The sequence below is a fragment of the Manis pentadactyla genome, chromosome 1, assembly GCF_030020395.1.
Source record: "Manis pentadactyla isolate mManPen7 chromosome 1, mManPen7.hap1, whole genome shotgun sequence".
Classification (NCBI taxonomy): domain Eukaryota; kingdom Metazoa; phylum Chordata; class Mammalia; order Pholidota; family Manidae; genus Manis; species Manis pentadactyla.
In genome coordinates this window covers 200,832,834-200,855,453 of record NC_080019.1, presented here as the reverse complement: position 1 = coordinate 200,855,453, position 22,620 = coordinate 200,832,834, and the positions used below count along the sequence as shown (strand labels likewise).

Below are 22,620 nucleotides of genomic sequence, written 5' to 3'. Positions count from 1 at the left end.
ATGAAGAGAGGAAATTGTCCTGGAGGGCCTCCTTGCCCCCGACGCGATCCGTGCTGCGGGGTTGCTGGGCCCTCCTGCCCGGGTCCGACCTGCCTCCCACGGCCCGCCCCACCCTTCCCGCCCTTTCGCTCCCTCTGTAGTCTCCTCCTCCACCTGCCTTTTAAGTTGGTGTCTCCCAGGAATAATTTCGACTCACAGGGTTTTAACCAGACCTCTCTTTGGCAGAACACCCCTCTGCTTTTCCAAACAAATAAATGTATATACATGCTACGAATCAAAACAAAGTGACTCTTCACGAAGCCACCATTCACCTAAAAAACGGAATATTACCAGCAATGTAAGCCCACCACCCCCTACTAAAAAAAAAAATAACCACATCGTGAATTTCCCTCCCTTTCTCTTGCTTTTCTTTAGTTTTCCCACGTCCTCGTGGTCCCAAGTGACTAGAGGCGGCGGGGCCTCCGCTTAGGTTCGCGTTGAGCAACTTCCCAGGACTGGGGTTTGTGCAAACAGCCGCGGGTATTTTTGAAAGCAAAACTCTCTGCCGACAGAACCGGCTGGACTATGAAGCCACACGGCGGCGCTCCGCCCCCCACCCCCCCACCCCCCCACCCCCCCACTCCCCCACTCCCCCACTCCCCCACTCCTCCAGCAGCCCTGGTGGCGCAGGCCAGTGGCGTCATCGGGCGGCGCGAGCCGGGGCACGTGACCGAGACGCTAAAAAGGCGCGGCGGCGGCGTGAGCGATCTCGGGCGGCATGAGCGGTTGTGGGTTATTCCTTCGCCGGGCAGCGGCGGTGCGTTCTTGCCGGGCGCTGGTGGCCTTCGCCCAGAGCCGGCGTCCGCTGCGCACCAGCCCGCCGAGCCGAGCTTTCGCCAAGGAGCTTTTCCTGGGCAAAATCGAGAAGGTAAGGCCGAGCCTTGGCCTACACTTACTCCCTGCCGTCCGCCGTTTGCCCTCTTAGCAGGAAAGAGGAGTCGAACTTTTGTCAGGTACCCGCGCCCGGCCGACAGAAACACCTGAGGGGCGGGCGTGCTGAAACCCAGGTTCCTGAGTCTCGTAAGAACCTCTCCGGGGCAAAGGGAAGAGTCCGTGGGGCCCTGCGAATCAGTCCATGGTTTTGACAGGTGTTGAAGCTTACAGTCTTGTCAGAGGCCAATTTGGGAACCTCACGCGAGATGAGCACTAGGCAACCTTCAACTCAGCGTACTGGGCCCCGAAAATGTTCCTCTCTGATTCCTCAACATATTTCAGACCTTGCAGCTCTTCCGTCGGCTTTCAGCGGCCCCTCGGCTTCCCAGCGCCCCACCCAGCCATTCAGCTTCCTTGGCAATCTGGTTCCAAGGTGTCTTCCCCACCCTGTCCCCTCCGCGGGTCCTACCACTTGGTAGTTGACCCAGCTGTTAGCTGGTAGTAAGCTAGGTTGTTAAGCACTCAACGTCTTCATGGCTGGATGTCTTGGATTTGACCATGGCTCTGTGACTTTGAGCCTCAGTTCTTCAGGTTAAAATGGAGCTGGTGTTATGTTCTGCCTCGCAGTTTAAAGCCTCAGTGAGCTACAGTGTGTGAAATGCTTTTTAAACTGTAAGGTACTATGCAGGTGCAAGGGGCAATAGCAGAATAGCTAGTTAATGGTGGTCTCACCACTTACTAGTCTTGTGATCTTGGGCTGGTCACTTCACTCCCTGTGCCTCAGTGTGCCTCCCTGTGCCCCATTGTTTCCAGCTAGCTTAGTTGGAATTTTCTGAAGCTCAGTCTTTAGACTCTCTTTCCATCCACAGCCCTTCCTTTGATCCACCTTAGTGCTGTGGCTTTAAATACCATCGATATCATGGTGAATCAAATTTATTTCTCCAGCTCAGATTCTCCCCCGAACTCCAGATTCTTTTGACATCCACCTTTCTGGTCAAAAGCTCCACTTAGATTTCTAACAGGCATTGCAAATTGAGCATATCCAAAACGGAGTTCCTTGTCGCCCCACTCAAGCCCACTCCACCCACCAGCCTTTCCCGTAGATGGTGGCGGCACTGTTGTTCCCACCTGTTCGAGTCAAACACCTGGAGTTACCTTTGATGCCTGTTATTCTCTACTTCACATCTAACCCAACAGCACAGCCTGTTTTCTCTGCCGTCAGGTCGTATTTAGAATCTGACCAGTTTTGAGCATGTCCACCTCCACTGCTCTGATTCCGGCCAGCCTCATCTATCCATGACATTACCGGGGTTTGAGCAAGAACTTGCATCTGAGGTGCTTCAGGTCACAGAGCAGAAAGACCATCCAGGCCAGTAGCTGTCCCACCGCCCTCAGGCCCTCGTTGTTCATGGACATGCCCCAGGGACATCGCAGGGACCCATGGGGAGTTGAGTAGGAGGCATTTGGTGACCTGCCATCTGCAGCCTCCACCAAAGCAGCTTGGCTTTTATCTGATTTACCTGTTTGATCTCTGCACTAGATTTATTTGAAAAACAGGTTCCACTGCTTTAAAACTGCTGCTAGAAACTGCACCCAGCTCCTGTGGAGCACCCCATTGGTTTTGGAACATTACTCTCAGAGCTTTATGCTTACATGCACTTGAGGTCTCTCTCCCTGTAGCAGGGATGGCCCAGAAGCAAGAATTTCTTGAAGACAGCTGTCACTTTCGGATGAGGACCTGCCTATAAGCTTTTAGCCACGAGGCCTGAGAGGGAGAGTATTTGGGAGCATATTACTAGAGGAAACAGGCTTTGGTGACAATTAGGTGTACAATGGCTGGAGTGGAAGCTTGAGGACTCCTCTGCTTCGGTGACCTTTCTTGAACATGGCGGTGGAAGGTTCCATGAAGAGAGGCGGGGCTCCTGGGAGCTGGCAACCTGTGCCTGGGACATGACTTCTCAGCAGCTGTGGGACCAAATTCAAGTACTCATGTCATGCCAGCAGCTGAAGGAGTAGCAGGAACCTGAAAAGCCAGAGGGGCTAAGGACACAGCAGGATAATTTTAAGACAATATATACTGATAACTCAGAAGGGAATCCTACCATGCAGAAACATAGACCACTCACCCACTGGAGACAGAGACTCAAAACTAAGTTGTTTTCCAGGCTATGAAGTTGTGACAAGCAGAGCCAGTATCTGATGCAAATAAGTACAGTTCCTTCACATGCCAGGACACGTTATCTGTTTTGTGCCCCACAGCTACCTTCTGAAGTATATACAACAAAGGAGAAGAACATTAAGATGTGTGACACTATGTCACACATCTAAAAGTGGTAGACCAGGGTTGAATTCAGGTTGATCTGGTTCAACGGCTGGGTCGCCTGCAGGGAACCCATGACCTTGCACATGCAGCCCAAGTAGATGGCACTGAGCAGGAGGGACGGGAGCTGTGTGCAGCCACAGGGGAGCCTGCCAAGATGGCAGCCCTTGTAACCACAGTATACTCTTGCCAGGGCAGCATCTTTGAACTCACAAAACAAGGAATGTAAAATTTTGCATTTTAATAGTAAACTTTCACATGCATTATTTTCCATGATCCTCACAATGACCTTGAGTCAATATTACCTGCATATGACAGGTGAGGAAATGGAAGCGTGGAGAGATGAAAGGGTTTGCCTAAGGACATACAGTAAGCTGCAAATCAAGGAACAAAACCCTGGGCTTTGAAATGTTAGTCCAGGCCTCTGTTTCATAGGACAATCAACATAACTTGTTTTTGGTCAGGAAAGCTGGTCAAAATCAGGAGTAGACCTGCTTGAGTCTGGGAGGAAGATGTATCAAGGTGGTGGACTCTAACAGAATTCCTGGAGTTTACATTCTGATTCCTTCAGTGAATTATGTCCTGCCTACCAGATGTGGAATCTAGCAAATCTGTTTCCTGCTCTTTTGACTGATTGCCACTATAGGAGGTTGCTGCAAATTAAATCTTTAAATGTTTATCATTTTTAGAAAGAAGTTTTCCCATTTCCAGAAATTAGCCAAGATGAACTTAATGAAATCAATCAGTTTGTGGGACCCGTAGAAAAATTCTTCACTGAAGAGGGTATGTATGATTTCTTTATCGTTGATTTCCATTGTAAGGGCAATTGCTTTGATACTTATTAGAAGCAATATACATAGAAAAAGCTCTCTTGAGTGTCATGAAACCTGGAAAAATATCTATTGATAATGTTTTGCTTTAAGAGATCACTTTGGTTGCTATTTCATAATGAGGCATCTTGTTGAGTGCCTCTCAATCTGTGGTGAAGGATTGCTCATAAACATTACCAAACAGAGCACACTGACTGACACTTTTTTTTTTATTAAAGTATCATAGATACACAGTCTTAGGAAGGTTTCACATAAACAACACAGAGGTTTCAGCATTCACCAATATTATCAAGTCCTCACCCTCTCCGTTACAGTCACTATCAGTGTAGTAAGATGTTATAGAGTCATTAATTGTCTTCTCTGTGGTATACTGCCTTTCTGGTGACCTGCGTATATTGTGATTGCAAATTACAGTGCCCCTTAATCCCCTTCCCCCTCCGCCCCCCAGCTCCTCCCCTTTGGTAACCGCTACTCCCTTCTCAATGTATATGAGTCTACTGCTATTTTGTTTCTTTAGTTTGGTTTTATTTTTATACTCCACAAATGAGTGAAGTCATTTGGTATTTGTCTTTCTCCACCTGGCTTATTTCAATGAGTATAATATCCTCCAGCTCCATCCATGTTGTTGCGAATGGTAGGATTTGTTTATTTCTTATGGCTGAATAATATTCCATTGTGTATATGTACCACACCTTTATCCATTCATCTACTGACGGACACTTAGGTTGCTTCCATATCTTGGCTGTTGTAAAAAGTGCTGTGATAAACCTAGGGGTGCATATGTCTTTTTGAATCTGAGAAGTTGTATTCTTTGGGTAAATTCCAAGGAGTGGAATTCCCGGGTCAAATGGTATTTCTATTTTGAGTTTTTTGAGGAACCTCCATATTGCTTTCCACAATGGTTGAACTAGCTTACATTCCACCAGCAGTGTAGAAGGTTCCCATTTCTCTGCATCCTCGCCAGCATTTAATGTTCTTAGTTTTTTTGATGCTGGCCATCCTTACTGGTGTGAGGTGATATCTCATTGTGGCTTTAATTTGCATTTCCCTAATGATTAGTGATGTGGAGCATCTTTTCATGTGTCTGTTGGCCATATGAATTTCTTCTTTGGAGAACCGTCTCTTCATATCCTCTGCTCATTTGTTAATCAGGTTATTTGCTTTTTGAGTGTTGAGGCGTGTGAGTTCTTTATATATTTTGGATGTTAACCCCTTGTTGGATACATCATTTACAAATATATTCTCCCATATTGTAGGCTGCCTTTTTGTTCTGTTGATGGTATCCTTTGCCATACAGAAACTTTTTAGTTTGATGTAGTCCCATGAGTTCATTTTTGCTTTTGTTTCCCTTACTTGAGGAGATGCGTTCAGGAAGAAGTTGCTCATGCTTATATTCAGGAGATTTTTGCCTGTGTTGTCTTCTAAGAGTTTTATGGTTTCATGACTTACATTCAGGTCTTTGATCCATTTCAATTTTACTTTTGTGTATGGGGCTAAACAATAATCCAGTTTCATTCTCTTGCATGTAGCTGTCCAGTTTTGCCAACACCGGCTGTTGAAGAGGCTGTCATTTCCCCATTATATGTCCATGACTCCTCTATCATATATTAATTGACCATATATGGTTGGGTTTATATCAGGGCTCTCTAGTCTGTTCCATTGGTCTATGGGTCTGTTCTCATGCCAGTACCAAATTGTCTTGATTACTGTGGCTTTGTAGTAGAGATTGAAGTTGGGGAGCATAATCCCCTCAGCTTTATTCTTCTTTCTCAGGATTGCTTTGGCTATTCGGGGTCTTTTGTGGTTCCATATGAATTTCAGAACGATTTTCTCTAGTTCGTTGAAGAATGCTGTTGGTATTTTGATAGGAATTGCATTGAGTCTGTAGATTGCTTTAGGCAGGATGGCCATTTTGACAATATTAATTCTTCCTATCCATGAGCACGGGATGTGTTTCCATTTATTGGTATCTTCTTTAATTTCTCTCATGAGTGTCTTGTAGTTTTCAGAGTATAGGTCTTTCACTTCCTTGGTTAGGTTTATTCCTGGGTATTTTACTCTTTTTGATGCAACTGTGAATGGAATTGTTTTCTGATTTCTCTCTCTGCTAGTTCATTGTTAGTGTATAGGAATGCAACAGATTTCTGTGTATTAATTTTGTATCCTGCAACTTTGCTGAATTCAGAATTAGATCTAGTAGTTTTGGAGTGGATTCTTTAGGGTTTTTTATGTACAATATCATGTCATCTGCAAACAGGGGCAGTTTACCTTCTTCCTTACCAGTCTGGATGCCTTTTATTTCTTTGCGTTGTCTGATTGCCATGGCTAGGACCTCCAGTACTATGTTGAATAGAAGTGGGGAGAGTGGGCATCCTTGTCTTGTTCCCGATCTTAGAGGAAAAGCTTTCAGCTTCTTGCTATTAAGTATAATGTTGGCTGTGGGTTTGTCATACATGGCCTTTATTATGTTGAGGTACTTGCCCTCTATACCCATTTTGTTGAGAGTTTTTATCATGAATGGATGTTGAATTTTGTCGAATGCTTTTTCAGCATCTATGGAGATGATCATGTGATTTTTGTCCTTTTTGTTAATGTGGTGGATGATGTCGATGGATTTTCAAATATTGCACCATCCTTGCATCCATGCAGTAAATCCTACTTTATCATAATGGATGATCTTTTTGATGTGCTTTTTAATTTGGTTTGCTAATATTTTGTTGAGTATTTTGCATTGTCAGGGATATTGGTCTGTAATTTTCTTTTTTTGTGGTGTGTGTGTCTGTTTTTGGCATTAGTGATGCTGGCTTCATAGAATGACTTTGGAAGTATTCCCTCCTCTTCTACTTTTTGGAAAACTTTAAGGAGGGTGGATATTAGGTCTTCTCTAAATGTTTGATAAAATTCAGCTGTGAGGCCATCTGGTCCAGGAGTTTTGTTCTTAGGTAGTTTTTTGATTACCAGTTCAATTTTATTGCTGGTAATTGGTCTGTCCAGATTTTCTGTTTCTTCCTGGGTCAGTCTTGGAAGGTCATATTTTTCTAGAAAGTTGTCCATTTCTTCTAGGTCATCCAATTTGTTAGCATATAGTTTTTCATAGTATTCTCTAATAATTCTTTGTATTTCCATGGTGTCTGTTGTGATTTTTCCTTTTTCATTTCTGATTCTGTTTATGTGTGAAGACTCTGTTTTTTTCTTGGTTAGTCTGACTAGGGGTTTATCTATTTTATTTTCTCAAAGAACTGGCTCCTGGTTTCATTGATTCTGTTGTTTTATTCTTCTCAGTTATATTTATTTCTGCCCTGATCTTTATTATGTCCCTCCTTCTACTGACTTTGGGCCTCATTTGTTCTTCTTTTTCTAGTTTAATTAATTGTGAGTTTAGACTGTTCCTATGGGATTGTTCTTCTTTCCTGAGGTAAGCCTGTATTGCTATATACTTTCCTCTTAGAACTGCCTTCACTGCATCCCTCAGGTTTTGGGCTGTTACGTTATTGTCATTTGTCTCATATATTGGTTGATCTCTGTTTTTATTTGGTCATTAATCCATTGATTATTTAGAAGAATGTTGTTAAGCCTCCATGTGTTTGTGGGCTTTTTTGTTTTCTTTGCATAATTTATTTCTAGTTTCGTACCTTTGTGGTCTGAGAAGCTTGTTTGTATAATTGCAATCCTTCTAAATTTACTGAGGCTTTTTTTGTGACCTTGTATGTTATCTATTCTAGAGAATGTTCCATGTGCACTTGAGAGGAATGTGTATCCTGCTGCTTTGGGGTAGAGTGTTCTGTAGATGTCTTTTAGGTCCATCTGTTCTAATGTGTTGTACAATGCCTCTGTCTCCTTACTTATTTTCTGTCTGGTTGATCTGTCTTTTGGAGTGAGTGGTGTGTTGAAGTCTCCTAAAATGAATGCATTGCATTCTGTTCCCCCCTTGAATTCTCTTAGTATTTGTTTCACATAACTAGGTGCTCCTGTGTTGGGTGCATAGATATTCATAATGGTTATGTCCTCTTGTTGGACTGACCCCTTTATCATTATGTAATGTCCTTCTTTGTTACTTTCTTTGTTTTGAAGTCTATTTTGTCTGATAGAAGTACTACAACTCCTACTTTTTTCTCCCTATTGTTTGCGTGAAATATCTTTTTCCATCCCTTCACTTTTAGTCTGTGTATTTCTTTGGGTTTGAAGTGAGTCTCTTGCAGGCAGCATATAGATGGGTCTTGGTTTTTCATCCATTCTGTAACTGTGCCTTTTGACTGGAGAATTCAGTCCATTTACATTTAAGGTGATTATGGATAGATATGTACTTACTGCCATCGCAGGCTTTAGATTCCTGGTTACTTAAGGGCAGCTTCTTCCCTATCTAACCGTCTAACTTAACTCACCTATTACGCTAGTATAAGCAGAGCCTGATGATTCTTTATTTCTCTCCCTTCTTTTTCTTCCTCATCCATTCTTTATATGTTAGGTGTTTTATTCTGTAGTCTTTGTGTTTCCCTTGACTGATTTTGTGGATAGTTGATTTTATTTTGCATTTAGTTAGTATTTGGTGTGTGTTTATTTTCTCTAGTGACAGCTATGTAGCCTTAGGAGCACTTCCATCTAGAGCAGTTCCTTTAAGAGCTCTTGTAGGAATGGCTTAGTGGTGGTGAATTCCCTCAACTTTTGCTTATCTGGAAATAGTTTAATCCTTGCTTTAAATTTAAATGATAATCTTGCCAGATAGGGTATTCTTGGTTGGGGGCCCTTCCATTTCATTACATTAAATATATCATGCCACTTGCTTCTGGCCTGTAAGGTTTCTGCTGAGAAGTTGCTGATAGCCTGATGGTGCTTCCTTTATAAGTGATCTTTTTTCTCACTCTGGCTGCTTTCAGTTCTCTCTCCTTTTCCTTGGTCTTTGTCATTTTAATCATTATATGTCTTGGTGTTGTCTTCCTAGGGTTCCTTGTGTTGGGAGTTCTCTGAACCTCCATGACCTGAGTGACTATCTCCTTCCCAAAATTGGGAAAGTTTTCAAAAATTATTTCCTCAAAGAGACTTTCTATCCTTTTGTCCCCTTCCTCTTCTGGTACCCCTGTAATGAATACTGTTCTGTTTGGATTGGTCACACAGCTCTCTTATTATTATTTCATTCCTAGAGTCCCTTTTCCCCCCCTTTGTTCCTCATCTTCTTTGTTTTCCTGTTCTCTTATTTCTATTTCTATTTCATTTACCATCCCCGCATCCTCTGATCTACTTTTAGATCCCTCTATTGTTTGTTTCATTTCAGATATTGTATTCTTCAGCTCTGAGTGGCTTTTTTTTTTTTCAGGATTCCTCTCTCTCTTTGTTGAAGTCCTTGAGATCTTGAATACTTTTCTGTAAATCATGAGCATGTTTATGACTTTTATTTTGAAGTCTTTATTAAGAAGGTAGGTGATTTCCGTTTCACTAAGCCTTCTTTCTGGTGTTTTTTCTTGTATTTTTGTTTGGACCAAATTCCTCTGCCTCTTCATTTTTTTTAGTGTTTCCTATGGAATAATAGCTTTGTGTACGAGGCACCCTCTAGTGCCCAGAAGCCCAGTTTCCTTTGTGGGAGCCCCAGCCGTTGGCATGCAGTGGGCATGGCACCCTCTGCCTTGCTCCTGCTCGTACTGATGTGATTTCAGGTGGGCTGTGTGTGCCCTCAGCTGGCTGCAGGACCAGGGCACCAGCCTGCTGCAATGGCAGAGGCCACAGGCGAGTGGACCAGCACCTGCTGGGAGGAAAGAGCTTGGCTGAGAGGGTTTCCTGCCTTCCCAGCTGTAGTGCCTGCCTCTACTGCCAGGTCAGGTGGGCCATGCAAACAGAGAAGAGTCTTGGCGGTGCGCCCTGGGGCTGCTGTGGGCAGAGCCACCCTCCAGCCAGCCTGGCACGAGGGCGGGGTGGCAGGCGAGTGGGACCCCCACCTGCTGGGAGGAAGGAACAGCAGGCCGCTTACCACAGGGGGCAGCCTTGGGGCTGCATTGCCAGCCAGGGGAAAGGAGCATCTGAAGCTTCTGTGAGTTCCCAACCTGCTGGGCCGAGCAGGCCAGGAAGGTGTCCACTTGCCCTTTCTCCTTGGCAGGGAGCTCTGTATATTCTTTGCCCCTCTAGTGCCCCTCTCACTCCTGGGAAGTTGTTTAAACTGCCCGCTTTTCTTTTGTCTTGAGGTCGGTAATACATACCTATTCTCTGCAAGCGGCTGGAATCTCAACCTCTCCGAGTGCTCCACCCGACTTTGCTTTACAGTCCCACTAACTCCTAGAGCACCATGTGATGTGGGTCCGTGTCCTGAAGCATATCTCCAGGGCCAGGTGTTAAGTTGTCCTGGGCTTCTACTCCCTTCCCCCTCCGCTCCTCTTCCTCCCACCTGCAGGTTGGGGTTGGGAGGAGGGCTTGGGTCCTGCTGGATCGCAGCTTTGTCACTTCACCCTTTTCTGTGTGGTCCTCTCTTCCTCCCAGGTGTAGGCAGTCTATTCTGTGGTCTTTAGGCCATTTTCAGGGTTAATGGTATTCACTGTACTTTCATGTTTTATGTAATTTGGGGAAGAGGTTTCTGCTTCACTTCTTTACTGCCATTTTTTCCCAGCATCCCAGACCAACACTTTTGTAAAATATAATAAAAATGAACACCTAGAAAAATGAAAGCAAAATAGCTCAGAACATACAAAATACAAACCCATTGATCATGTGCTTGGTTGTGTGACAACATAAAATTGCTGTTAAAGTTTCTAAAGTCTTGCTTTCTATTTCTGTGCTTAGCTTATTATGAACCAGGAGTAGTTTGTGGACTAGCAGCAGCCTGCAGACCACCGATGGAGGGCACTGGTGTAAACCATAGATCCTTCCCTTAGGGTGGTCAGCCAGCCCTTGGAAAGACAGCTGCAGCTGCCTGAGGGTGCTCAGTGATGACAGAGTGACAGCGGTCCTTCTCCGACACTGAGACCCCCAAACGGTCCCTGTGTATGTGGTTTCATCTATCTGTATAAGCCCTATTAGAAATGGAAACTGAGTAATTTTTTAAATGCTGTGTTCATTATTTATTCATGTAAAAATAATGGAAAAGCCTTTACTTGTTAGCATAAGCAGCACTTTTAATGAAAAATATTTCCAGACCAGAAAAAGTGATGAGTATTATTGTTTAACAGTTTTGTAAATCTTTTTAATATTTGGCTTATTGTTATACTCAGCAACAGGGGGAGAATCCAGCTGGAACCAGGTGGAATCCAGCTGGCTCTTGTATCTGTTTTCTGCATTTAATCTGTGGTATATACCATGTGGCTCCTGGAAAGCTCCACTGTGTATGTGTGACAGAATTAGCTCTACATCAGCTGTGGTTAGGTTGCTAGTTTTAAAAAAAGTTGCTCAGTTGTATATAAATATCTCTATTTAGAAATACTTGTGTCTGCTTTTGTTTTAGTGGTTATCTTCCTATTTGTATCATTTTTTAGTTTCTTAGTTTTTCCTTCTTGTATTTGAACTTTTACTGTCTGATTTGTCAGGGTTATTCTTTTCAAGGTTTATTAGCGTATAATTTATAATAAGTTGCACATATTTTAAATATACAATTTGATTAACTTTGATATATGTGTTTGGGTAAGGAACTGTCAGCACAGTTAAGGTAATAAACATGTTACCCCTAAAAGCTATCTCATGCCCTCACCTTTTCCTTCCCTGTCCCCAGGCAGCCACCAGTCTGCTTTGTGTCATTTAGATTAGTTTGCATTTTCTGAAATTTCATTTAATTACATATTTGTGCTTTTGTCTATCTGCTTTCAGTATAATTTTGAGTTTCATCCATGTTGCATTTATTGACAGTTCCTTTTTAATGCTGAGTAGTATTTCTTTGTATGGATATACCAAATGTGTTTATCCATTCACCTGTTAATTGATATTTGATATATACCCAGAGTTTTAGCTATCACAAAAAAGGTGTGAACATTTTTCTGTGGATCTGGTGTAGGCAGATGCTTACATTTCTCTTGGGGAAATATGTAAAAGTGGAATATCTGGGTCATAAGATAGGTTTATGTTTAACTCTTAAACTACCAAACTTTTCCAAAGTGCTTACCACTTTACCTTCTCATTAGCAGTGTATTAAAGTTCCCAGTTGCTCCAAATTCTCACTAATACCTGGTATGGTTAGTCTCTCAAATTTTAGCCATTCTAGTGGGTGTGTTGTGGTATCTCATTGTGGTAATAATGTTCTTCATTTCCCCAATGACTATTGACATTGGGCATCTTTTCATGTGTTCACTTCCATCTGGTTTTTTTTTTTGGTGAAATTTCTTTGAAACAGTTTATGCATTTAAGGAAAATTGAGTTGTTTTATTGAGTTATAAGAATGTAAATCTTTTTATATTCTAGCTTTCTATCTGATATAAAATTTTCTCTTAGTCTGTGGCTTGACTTTTCATTTTATTAAGCGTCTTTTAAAGAGTAAAAGGTTTTACTGTAAAGTGCACTTTTTTTCCTTTGTTCTTTTGTAGTTCATGTTTTTTTGTATATAAGAAATCTGCCAAGCCCAACGTCAGGAATTTTGCCAAGTCTCTTGAAGGCTTGCAACTTCCAGGGGGGCTTGGGCAGTAAATTGCAGTGAATTTGGAATAGGTTCAGCTCTGAGCACAGCATGTGCCCCCAGCCCCAGAGCAGGCAGCTGTGCACTTGTTTCCGGAGCAGCTTGCACAGTTTATGGGAGCCAGACTGGGCAAACGACCCTGTCTGTCACGTTAGGGCTCTGTGCCCTGATGGCTGCTTCTGATCACAGAGACACAGACAAGAGGCAGAGGCCTTTGTTGTTGTATGTCTTCCCTTTGTTGCAAGCCCTTCCCCTCTGCTGCAGGAACTTCCAGGGGATTTAAAAGGCTGTGCCTCCTCCCACCCCCTGTTTTTTTTCCCCTTTTGGGGAGCCAAGTTGAAGACAAGGACATTCATTCAAAAGCAGCCACACATGCAGGGAAAATTAGAAAGTCCCTATGCATGCCTGTGGAGACGCACAGACTCAGGAAAGCCCTGAGGAGACCTTAAGTTTACACATCAGGCACGTCCTCAGCGCAGACCCAGCCCACAACAACTAAAACAGACAAAAACCTAGAGGCACAAACAACAAAAACAAAAATCAACATGTGGGAGTTCATCAGACTTCAAGGCTTCTGCACAGCAAAGGAAACAACAAAATGAAATAGCAGCCCATGAAATGGGAGAATATATTTGCAAACCATATATTGGCTAAGGGGTTAATATCCAAATATATATAAAAACTCATACAACTCAACAGCAAAAAAACAATTCAATTAAAAAAAGGGTAGAGGAACTAAATAGACTTTTTTCCAAAGAAGACATACAGATAGCTGACAGATTCATGAAAATAGACTCATCATCACTAATCACCAGGAAAATGCAAGTAAGAACCACAGTGAGATACCACCTGACACCTATGAGAATGGCCATCATCAAGAGGACAGATAAGAAGTGTTGGCAAGGATATGGAGAAAAGGGAGTGCTTATGTGCTGTTGGTGGGAATGTAAATTGTTCACCTGCTATGGAAAGCAGTATGGAGGTTCCTTAGAAAATTAAGAATAGAACTACCATATTATCCAGCATTTCCACTTCTTGGTATGTGTGTATCTAAAAGAAATGCAAGTAAGATATTGAAAAGACATATGCACCCTCATGTTTACTGCAGCATTATTTACAATAACTAAGAAATGGAAACAGTCCGAGTGTCCATAAATGGATAAAGAAGGTATGTGTGTACACACACACACACACATGGGATATTATTCAGCCGTGAGAAAGAAGGAAATACTGCCATTTGTGACAACATGGAGAGATCTTGAGTATGTTAGGCTAAGTGAGATAAGCCAGGCAGAGAGAAATACTGTATGATGTCACCTATCTGTGGAATCTAAAGAAAACAAACTTGTAAAAACAGTAGTGGTGGTAACCAGGGAAGGGAGGAATAAGAGAGATGATTAAGGGTACAAACTTGCTGCTAGTAGATAAATAAGTCGTGGAGATGTAATGCACAGGATAGTGGTTATAAACAATTCTGTATTAGGAACATCAGATATGCTAAGACACTAGATCTTATTCCCACCACAAAAAAAGAAATAATAATGTGATAGGATGTGATGGGAGTGTTCACTAAGGCTACAAATGGCAATCATGTTGCAATATAGAAATGTGTCAAATCAATATAATGTACACCTTACATGATGTTATGTACATATATAATCTCAATTTAAAAACAAAAAACAGCAAATGCTGGGAAAGAGGAAAATGCTGATATCCAGAGTTACCACATTAATAAATTCAAATGTCCAGTTAAAAAAAAAATCACAACATATAAAGAAGCAGGAGGAAAAAAAGGAGAAAGGAGAGAGAAAAGCAAAACCCCAAACCAGCAGTGACTGTTCCTGTTACTCTCCTGATGGAGAACCCACTAGTCAGAGGCTTTTAACACAACTTTGTCTTGAAGATGCTCAAAGAACTAACAGAAGACATGGAAAATGTCACGAATGTGTGAACAAAATGGAAATACCAATAAAGGAAAACCTAAAAAGAAATGAAAAAAAATTCTAAGTTGAAAAGTACAATAACTGACATGAAAATTTTGTTAGGAGGATTCAGAAGAGGCAGATTTGAAAAGGCAGAAGAAAATCAGTGAACTTAAAGGCAGGACAGTGGAAATTATCAAGTCTGAGGAATAGAAATAAAAAAAGATTGAAGAAAAGTGAACCGAGGGGCCGGCAGCACACCACTAAGCAGACCAGTTCTCTGCAACTGTGGGGATCCCAGAAGGAGAGGAGGGCAAAGGGGGAGAATACTTGAAGAAACAGTGGCTGAAAAAGGTTAAAATTTCATGGAAGCCATGAATATAAACATCCAAGAAGCTCAACAAACTGTAAATAGGATGAATTCTTAGAGATCCCCACCAAGACTTAATTACAATCGAATTGTTGAAAGAGAATTTTGAAAGCAGCAGGGGAGACGCAACTCATCATATAAGGGAGCCTCAACAAGACGATCAGTAGGTTTTCTTATCTTTTTCTTACTAGAAACTTTGGAGGCTAGAAAGGCAGTGGCCAAAAAGAAAAAAAAATGTCAACTAAGAAACATATGTCCAGCAAAACTGTTTTTTAACAGTAAGGGAGAAATTAAGACATTTCTAGATTCTAAAGCTGAGGGAGTTTGTTATGACTAGTCCTGTCTTGCAAGAAATGCTAAAGTGAGTCCCTTCCAGGTTGAAATGAAAGGGCACTAGATAGTAACTTGAAGCCATAGGAAGAAATAAAGATCTCAGTAAAGGTAAATGCATGGGCAATTATGAAAGCTGGTGTTATTGTAACAGTGGTTCGTGACTCTACTTCATGTTTTCTACATGATTTGAGAGGGTAATACAGTTTTAAAACTCCATTATTAGTCTAAAAGCTAGTATCAGTTCAACTTTGGTTTGTGACTTCACGTTTTATTTTCTGCATAATTTAAGAGGCCAGTGCATTTAAAATAATGGTTCATGTTTTTGAACACAGTGTATAAAGATGTAATTTAGTGGCATCAGTAAGAGAAAGGAGGGGACATCCATTAAGAGGACAGAATTTTAATATGTTATTGAAGGTAAACTTGTAAATTAAAATTAGTGTTATAACTTTAGGATGTTAAATGTAATCCCCATGGTAACCACAAAGAAAATAGCTAACGAATATACACAAAAGGAAATGAGAGGAATTTAAACATTTTACTGCAAAAACTCAATTACAAAGAAGAGAGTAAATGTGAAAATGAGCATAAAAGCTCTAAGACATATAAAAAACCAATTGGAAAATGACGGAAGTGTCTCCTTCTGAGTAATTACTTTGAAAGTAAATGAATTAAGCTCTGCAATCAAAAGACTCCACAATCTTTATTGCCAGAATGGATTTTAAAGAAAAGATCCAACTATATGCTGTCTACTAGAGACTCACTGTAGATCCAAAGACAAACAGATTGCCAGAGAAATAAGCAAAATACAACATATGCAGCCAATGCAATATTACCCATCCTTTAAAAGGAGGGGAATTCTGATGTAGGCTACAGCATGGATGAGCCTTGAGGACACTGTATCAAGTGAAACATGCCAGCCGCAAAAGGACAAATACTGTGTGGTTCCACTTAGGAGATCCTTATAGTTAGATTCATTGAGACAGGAAGTATAAGGGTGGCTGCCAGGGGTGGGGTCAGGGAATGGGGGATTCATGTCTAGTGGATATAGAGTTTCAGTTTGGGAAGATGGAAAGAGTCCTGGAGATGGTCGCACATCAGTGTGAATGTACTTAATGCCAACTAACTGTATACTTAAGTATGGTTAGGATAGTCAATTTTATGTGTATTTTACTACAGTATAAAATATTGGGGGAAAAAACCAATTGACCATTTGTGTGGGGTCTGTTTCTGAGTCCTTTATTCTTTCTGTTGACCTGTTTGTCTACCTTTAAGCAGATACCACACTGTTTTCTTACAGAGCTTTATAATTAGGCTTGAAATGAGGTCGGGTTAGTCCTCGAATTTTGTTCTTTTCTAAAGTTGTTTGGTTCCTCTAGGTGCTTCGCATTATCTTCTAAATTTTAATCAGCTTTTCAGTTTCAGCAGAAAGGCCTGCTGGTGTTACAATTTGGGATTACAATAAATCTAAACCAGTTTGAGGGAGAATTGAGATATTTAACACTATTGATTTTAGCACTTCTGATCCATGAACTCTCCATTTATTTGATTCTTAACTTGATTTCTCCAGTGTTTTGTTGCGTACTTATCAGTGTATAGACCATGGACAATTTTTGACAAGTTTTATGTGATTCTACTTTTTTCTGTATGTACTTGTTTCTATTTCTAGAATTTTTCTTTATAATCTATATTTTGTTTACTTCATTAATAAAAGAAATTTACACCTTTTAAGGGAAATTTAGAAAATAAAAACAAGATGAAAGAAAAATGCTACCCATTGTATTGTCATTTTTTATTGAAAATCAGTTTTAGTTGAACTTCAACAGTGTGTTTCCTTAGGGATTTCTTAGTCCAAACTCAAAATTTTGAGTTTTTTCCATTAAATTTAGTATGTATATAATATAATTTTTCATGTCATTATTTGCTTTAAAGGTCTTTATTTTGAGATAATTGTAGGTTCACATGCAGTTGTAAGAAGTAATTCAGAGATCATTTATACCCCTCACACCCAGTTTTGCCCATCATGTTGACTTCATAGCATGCATCTGTGTAACTGTGGTACAATATCAGAAGGAAGAAGTTGATGTCAGCACAGTAGTCAGATTGTATTGGTTTTACCTGTACGGATTTGTGTTTGTGTGTGTGTGTGTGAATACTGATGGGATTTTATCACATGTACGTTTTTGTGACAACCGCCACATCCTTCAGAGCAGTTACATCACAGTCTCTCGTGCTGGCCTTTTACAGCTGTGGCAGCCTCTCGCTCTCTCCTGCCCCAACCTTTGGCAACTGCTAATCTGTTCTCCACTGATACACTTTTGTTACTTCAAAAATGTTGTATTAATGAAACTGTGTAGTATATAAACATTTGAGATTGGCTGCTTTCACTCAGCATAATTCTTTGAGTTGCTGTACTAGTGGTTTATTCCTTTTTTTGTTCAGTAGGTAGAATACTAGTCTGTAGACTGTTCTAACACTGAATATTGGTTATTTCCAGTTTTGGGTGGGACTCTCCTGAATAAAACTGCTATGTATATTTGTGTGCAAATTTTTGTGTAAACACGTTCTCATTCCTATGGGATAAATGCCCAGCAGTGCAATTGCTGGGTCCTAAGGTAGGTAGTTGCATGTCCAGTTACCTTCAAAGTGACTATGCCAGCTTACATTCCAACCAGCAGTGTATGAGTGGTGTAGTTTCTGTGTCTTCTTGCCAAGATGTCACTGTTTCTGTGTTTTTTCTAATTTTAACCATTCAGTACATGTGGAATGATATCTCACTAATTAAAATGTAATTTTAATTTCCCTAATGGCTGAAGATGTTGAACAGTTTTTCACATGTTAAGTTTCTCTGTTGACCTCCTCAGTGAATACAGTTGGTATTTGTATATTAATCTTGTGTCCTACAACCCTGTTAAACTCCTTTATTAGCTCTAGGAGGTTTTTTGGTGGTTTTTTCCACATAGACAATCATGTTGTTGGTAATTACAGACAGTTTATTTCCTCCTTTCCAATCTGGTTTCCCTTTCTCTCTTTTGTTTTATTACAGTGGCTCAGACCTCCAAGTATGATGTTAGGAGTGGTACAAGCAGACTTCTCTGACTGGTTCCTGACTTTAGGGAGAAACTACTCAAATTTTTTACCATTAACTATGATGTTAGTTGTGCTTTTTGGTAGATGCTCTTTAGATTAAGGAAGTTTCCCCTTATATCTAGTTAGCTGAGAGTTTTCATTATAAATTGTGTCAGTTTTTGTCCAATACTTTTTCTGTATTGCTTGAGATGATTTTTTTGGTCTTTGATCTGTTCAGTGGCCAATTACAATGACTGGTTTTTGAATGCTGAACCATTCCTACGTTCCCACTGTCGTGATGTATTAGCCTTTTTCATACTGTTGAATTCCATTGGATTCAGCTAAAATTTTAAGAATGTTTGGATCTATGTTCCTACAGGATATTGGTCTGTAGTTTAATTTTCTGATATTTTTGTCTTTTTTTTTAATCAGAATAATTCTGGCCTCAGGATGAATTGGGAATTGTTTCCTCCTCTTCAAGTTTCTATAAGACTGTGTAAAATTGGTAGATTTTTCCCCTTAAACATTGGGCATAACTCACCAGTGAAGCCATTTGAGCCTGGAGTTTTCTCAGTGAAAGAGTTCTAAGTAATTCAGTTTCTTTAACAGATACAGGTTTACTTGGGTTGTCCATTTCTTCTTCTGTGAACTTCGATAGTTCATGTCTTTAAAGGAATTTGTCCATTTTATCAAAGTTTTTGGGTTTATTAAAGTTGTTTATTATCTTCCCTTATATATTATCCTTCTAAAGTATGTACGATTTGTAGTGCTATCCCCATTGTTGATTTTTTAGAAGTATTCCATTGTGGACAGACAGTATGTAATCTGAATCCTTTTAAATTTATCGAGATATGTTTTATGGCTATGATATGGTCAATCTTGTAAATGTTCTTCTGTGTGCACTTGAAAGGAATATTCTCCATTGTTTGGTTGAGTATTCTATTGATAAGGAAAATATTCAACACAGCCCACAAGGTCAGCAAACCACTTTTTTCCTCCAGTTGGCAAAACCCTCCCAGCTGCCCCCTCCCCTCCTCCAGGCTCCTCTTTTGCCCTATGCATACCGAAATGCCACATATCAAAATAATATAAATTGCTCTCCTTGCTTGTGCTCAGGGCTCAGACCTTGGGAGATTACTCCCCTCTGAGCCCGCCAGTGTGAAATAAAACCTCAACACTCCAAGACCTCCATGTGCTGCTTGGTTCCTCTGTCAGTGATCCAGTCCAGGTTTTCCAGTATTTTCTGTAACACTATAAATGTCAATTAGGACAAACTGGCTGGTAGTGTTGTTCAAATCTAATGTAGCCTTCCAAATTTCTTGTCTACTTTTTCTATCAGTTATTGAAAGAGGGAAATTAAAACTTCCAACAATAATTGTGTGGGTTTTTTTCTTTTCCTTTCTATCTATGAAGTTTTTTTCTTCAGATATTAGATGCATAAAAATGCATGATTGTTTTATCCTTGTGATGAGTTGACTCCTTTGTCATTATGAAGTGACCTTCTCTATGTTTTATCCTTGTGATGAGTTGACTCCTTTGTCATTATGAAGTGACCTTCTCTATCTCTGATGATAGCCTTTGCTCAGAAAGCTACTTGGCCTGATATTAATATTGCTGCTCCAGCTGTCCTTTGATTGATATTAGCATGCTGTCTCCTTTTCTATCCCCCTGATTTGTGCTTTTATACTCAAAGTGGGTTTCTCTTTCATTTAAGAAGCATTAGAAGGGATTGTAGAAATACAAACCATGAAGCACACACTACAGTAAAAATTGTTGTACTCACGTTCCACTAATGAATGATAAGTTAATGAGTGAAAATTTGAGGAGAAAAAGTTCATAATTTCAAAGACGCCTCCCCTATGATACTAATGAGGAGGGGGAAATAGTAACTTTATGTGGAGAATCTTGGCAAACACCACCTTAGACACATGATCAAGATTAGCATCACCAATAATAAGACTTAGTGACATCATGTCCCTAGCCCCTGATAGACCAAGAAAGGCACATCACCCCTGTGGTATTCCTGCCCAAAACATCCGGCCTCAGTCTAATAATGAGAACACCCCAAGCAAAACCAAACTGAAAGACATTCCACAAAGTCACCAGTGTTTCCAAAGTGTTGAGGTCATGAAAGACAAGGAAAGACTGAAGAACAGTCATGGACTGGAGGGTCCTAAGGAGACAGGACAGCTAAACACAGCGTGGATCCATTATTGGGTCCTGGAACAGAAATGGGGTGTTAATAGACCAGCCGGTGAAATTCCAATTAGCTCTGTAATTCAGTTAGTAATACTGTATGAATGTTGATTTCCTAATTTTGATAAGTTTACCATGGTTCTATCAGGTTCTGTTAGGAGAAGCTAGATGAAGAGTATATGGGAACTCCATACTATTTTTGCTGCTTTTATTTGAATCTAAAATTATTTCAAAATAAAAGTTTAAAATAATAATAATAAAATGGGTGTCTTTTAGGTAACATAGTTGAATGTTGTCTTTTTTAAGATGTCCAGTCTGATAGTCTGTGCCTTTTCATTGAGTTTTGATATATGATTAATTTAATCTTACTTATTTATTTTTTGATAACATGGGTGGATGTATTAAGATTTGAGTGCAAACTTAAAAACAAGAACAAAGCTTTTCATCAAGAACAAACACCAAAACCTAAGAAACAATCTTGCAATCGTGCATTTTAACAGAAAGTATAAATATGAATACATTTTACCTTGTCACTACATTTGAAAATTAAAATCTCTCTTTCCAAATCCCAAATACCACACATATCTTGCTTGTTGTAAATAATGCTGGAATGAACACAGGGATGTGTATCTTTTCAAATTAGTGTTTTTGTTTTCTTCAGGTAAATACCCACAGGTGGAATTACTAAGTCAGATGCTATTTCTAATTTTTTGAGGACCCTCCATACTGTTTTACATAGTGGCTGCACCAGTTTACACTCCCACAACAGTGCATGAGGGAGCCCTTTTCTCCACATCCTCATCAACACTTCTTTCTTATCTTTTGGATAGTGGCCTTTCTGTCTGGTGTGAGGTGATACCTCTTTGTGGTTTTGATTTTATTTCCCCGGTGATTAGTGATGTGGGGCATCTTTTCATGTATCTGTTGGTCATCTATATGTCATTTTTGGAAAAATGTCTTATTCAGGTCGTCTGCCTCTTTTTTATAGGATTGTTTGGGGGTTTATTTGGTGTTGAGTGGTATGAGTTCTTTATATATTTTGGATATCACCCCCTTATTGGATAGATCATTTGCAAAACCTTCTCCCATTAAGCAGGTTGCCTTTTTGTTTTGTTGGTGGTTTCCTTTGCTGTGCGAAACTTTGTTTCTAGGAGCCAGACCCTGGGAACTCCCAAATGTTCATCAAGAAGTGACTGGATAAACTCAAAACCATTATGCTGAGCCACAGAAGCCAGAGCAAAATAGTATGTGCTGTGTGATTCCTTTCACATCCAACTCAAAAACAAACTAATCCATGGACACAAAGGAGAGGCTCACTCGCCTGGGGATGGGAATGGAGATGGAGGATTGATTGCAAAAGGGTGTAAGGAAACGTTTGGTGGAAAAGGGAATTTTTGTGTGCAGGGATGGTTTCATAGGCAAACAGATGTCAGTACTAAAGTGAAATATTGTGAAAGTAGTTTACGGTATGCTAATTACGTATGTCAATAGCATTGAAAAAATAAATTGAAAATGAGGGGTTTGGACTCCATTTGGGAAATGCGTATTTCTCATTAGTGATCCATGTGTATAAAAGTTCATAAGTATAAGTTATGCTGATTTTTTTAAAGTTATAATAGTAATGAAGTTTAATTTGTTGATAGTTTTCAAGAACACTTTAAGTAGCTTGATATGTGTAAAATTGTATACATACAAAGTGTACAGTTATAAAACCAGTGATTGTCCCATTTTGCCCTAATGAACGTGAGTGTTGGTGTAGAGACCATGCTGTCCTCAGAACCTGTGGACTTGAGTGAAAGGGTCATGGTTTCTGAAAACCAGGTAGATGTGGGCTTTCTAGCCTGACAATGTAGGATAATTCTAGGAGTTGAATACTTACTCTCTAATTTTCTAGAAGGTACTTGTAATGAAAAAGGAATTTTAGGCTTACTTTGCCTGCAGAGAAGTTTACATCCCATAGCTGTACAGTCCACTGCAGTTTCACACAACGACTAAACCCATGTGAATAGCTCCCAGATCAAGAAACAGAGCGCTGCCTGATACTGTTCAAAATGCAGTTCTTGCCGGGCTGATTCGATGAAACTGAACGT

General features: G+C 40.4%; 1 protein-coding gene across 2 annotated transcripts in view; it reads left to right on the top strand.

Annotated features, from left to right (window-relative positions):
* The first annotated feature begins 723 nt into the window (after window positions 1–723).
* The window catches only part of ACAD9 (acyl-CoA dehydrogenase family member 9), a 40,048-nt gene continuing 18,151 nt past the window's right edge, over window positions 724–22,620 (top strand). The window contains exons 1-2 of one of the 2 annotated variants that reach the window (XM_036911518.2): window positions 724–907; window positions 3,922–4,015. In XM_036911518.2, coding sequence (XP_036767413.2) covers window positions 758–907; window positions 3,922–4,015 — 244 coding nt within the window. In that variant the 5' untranslated portion in view covers window positions 724–757. The remainder of the gene's footprint in view (window positions 908–3,921; window positions 4,016–22,620) is intronic. The other variant, XM_036911516.2, reaches the window with a different exon arrangement.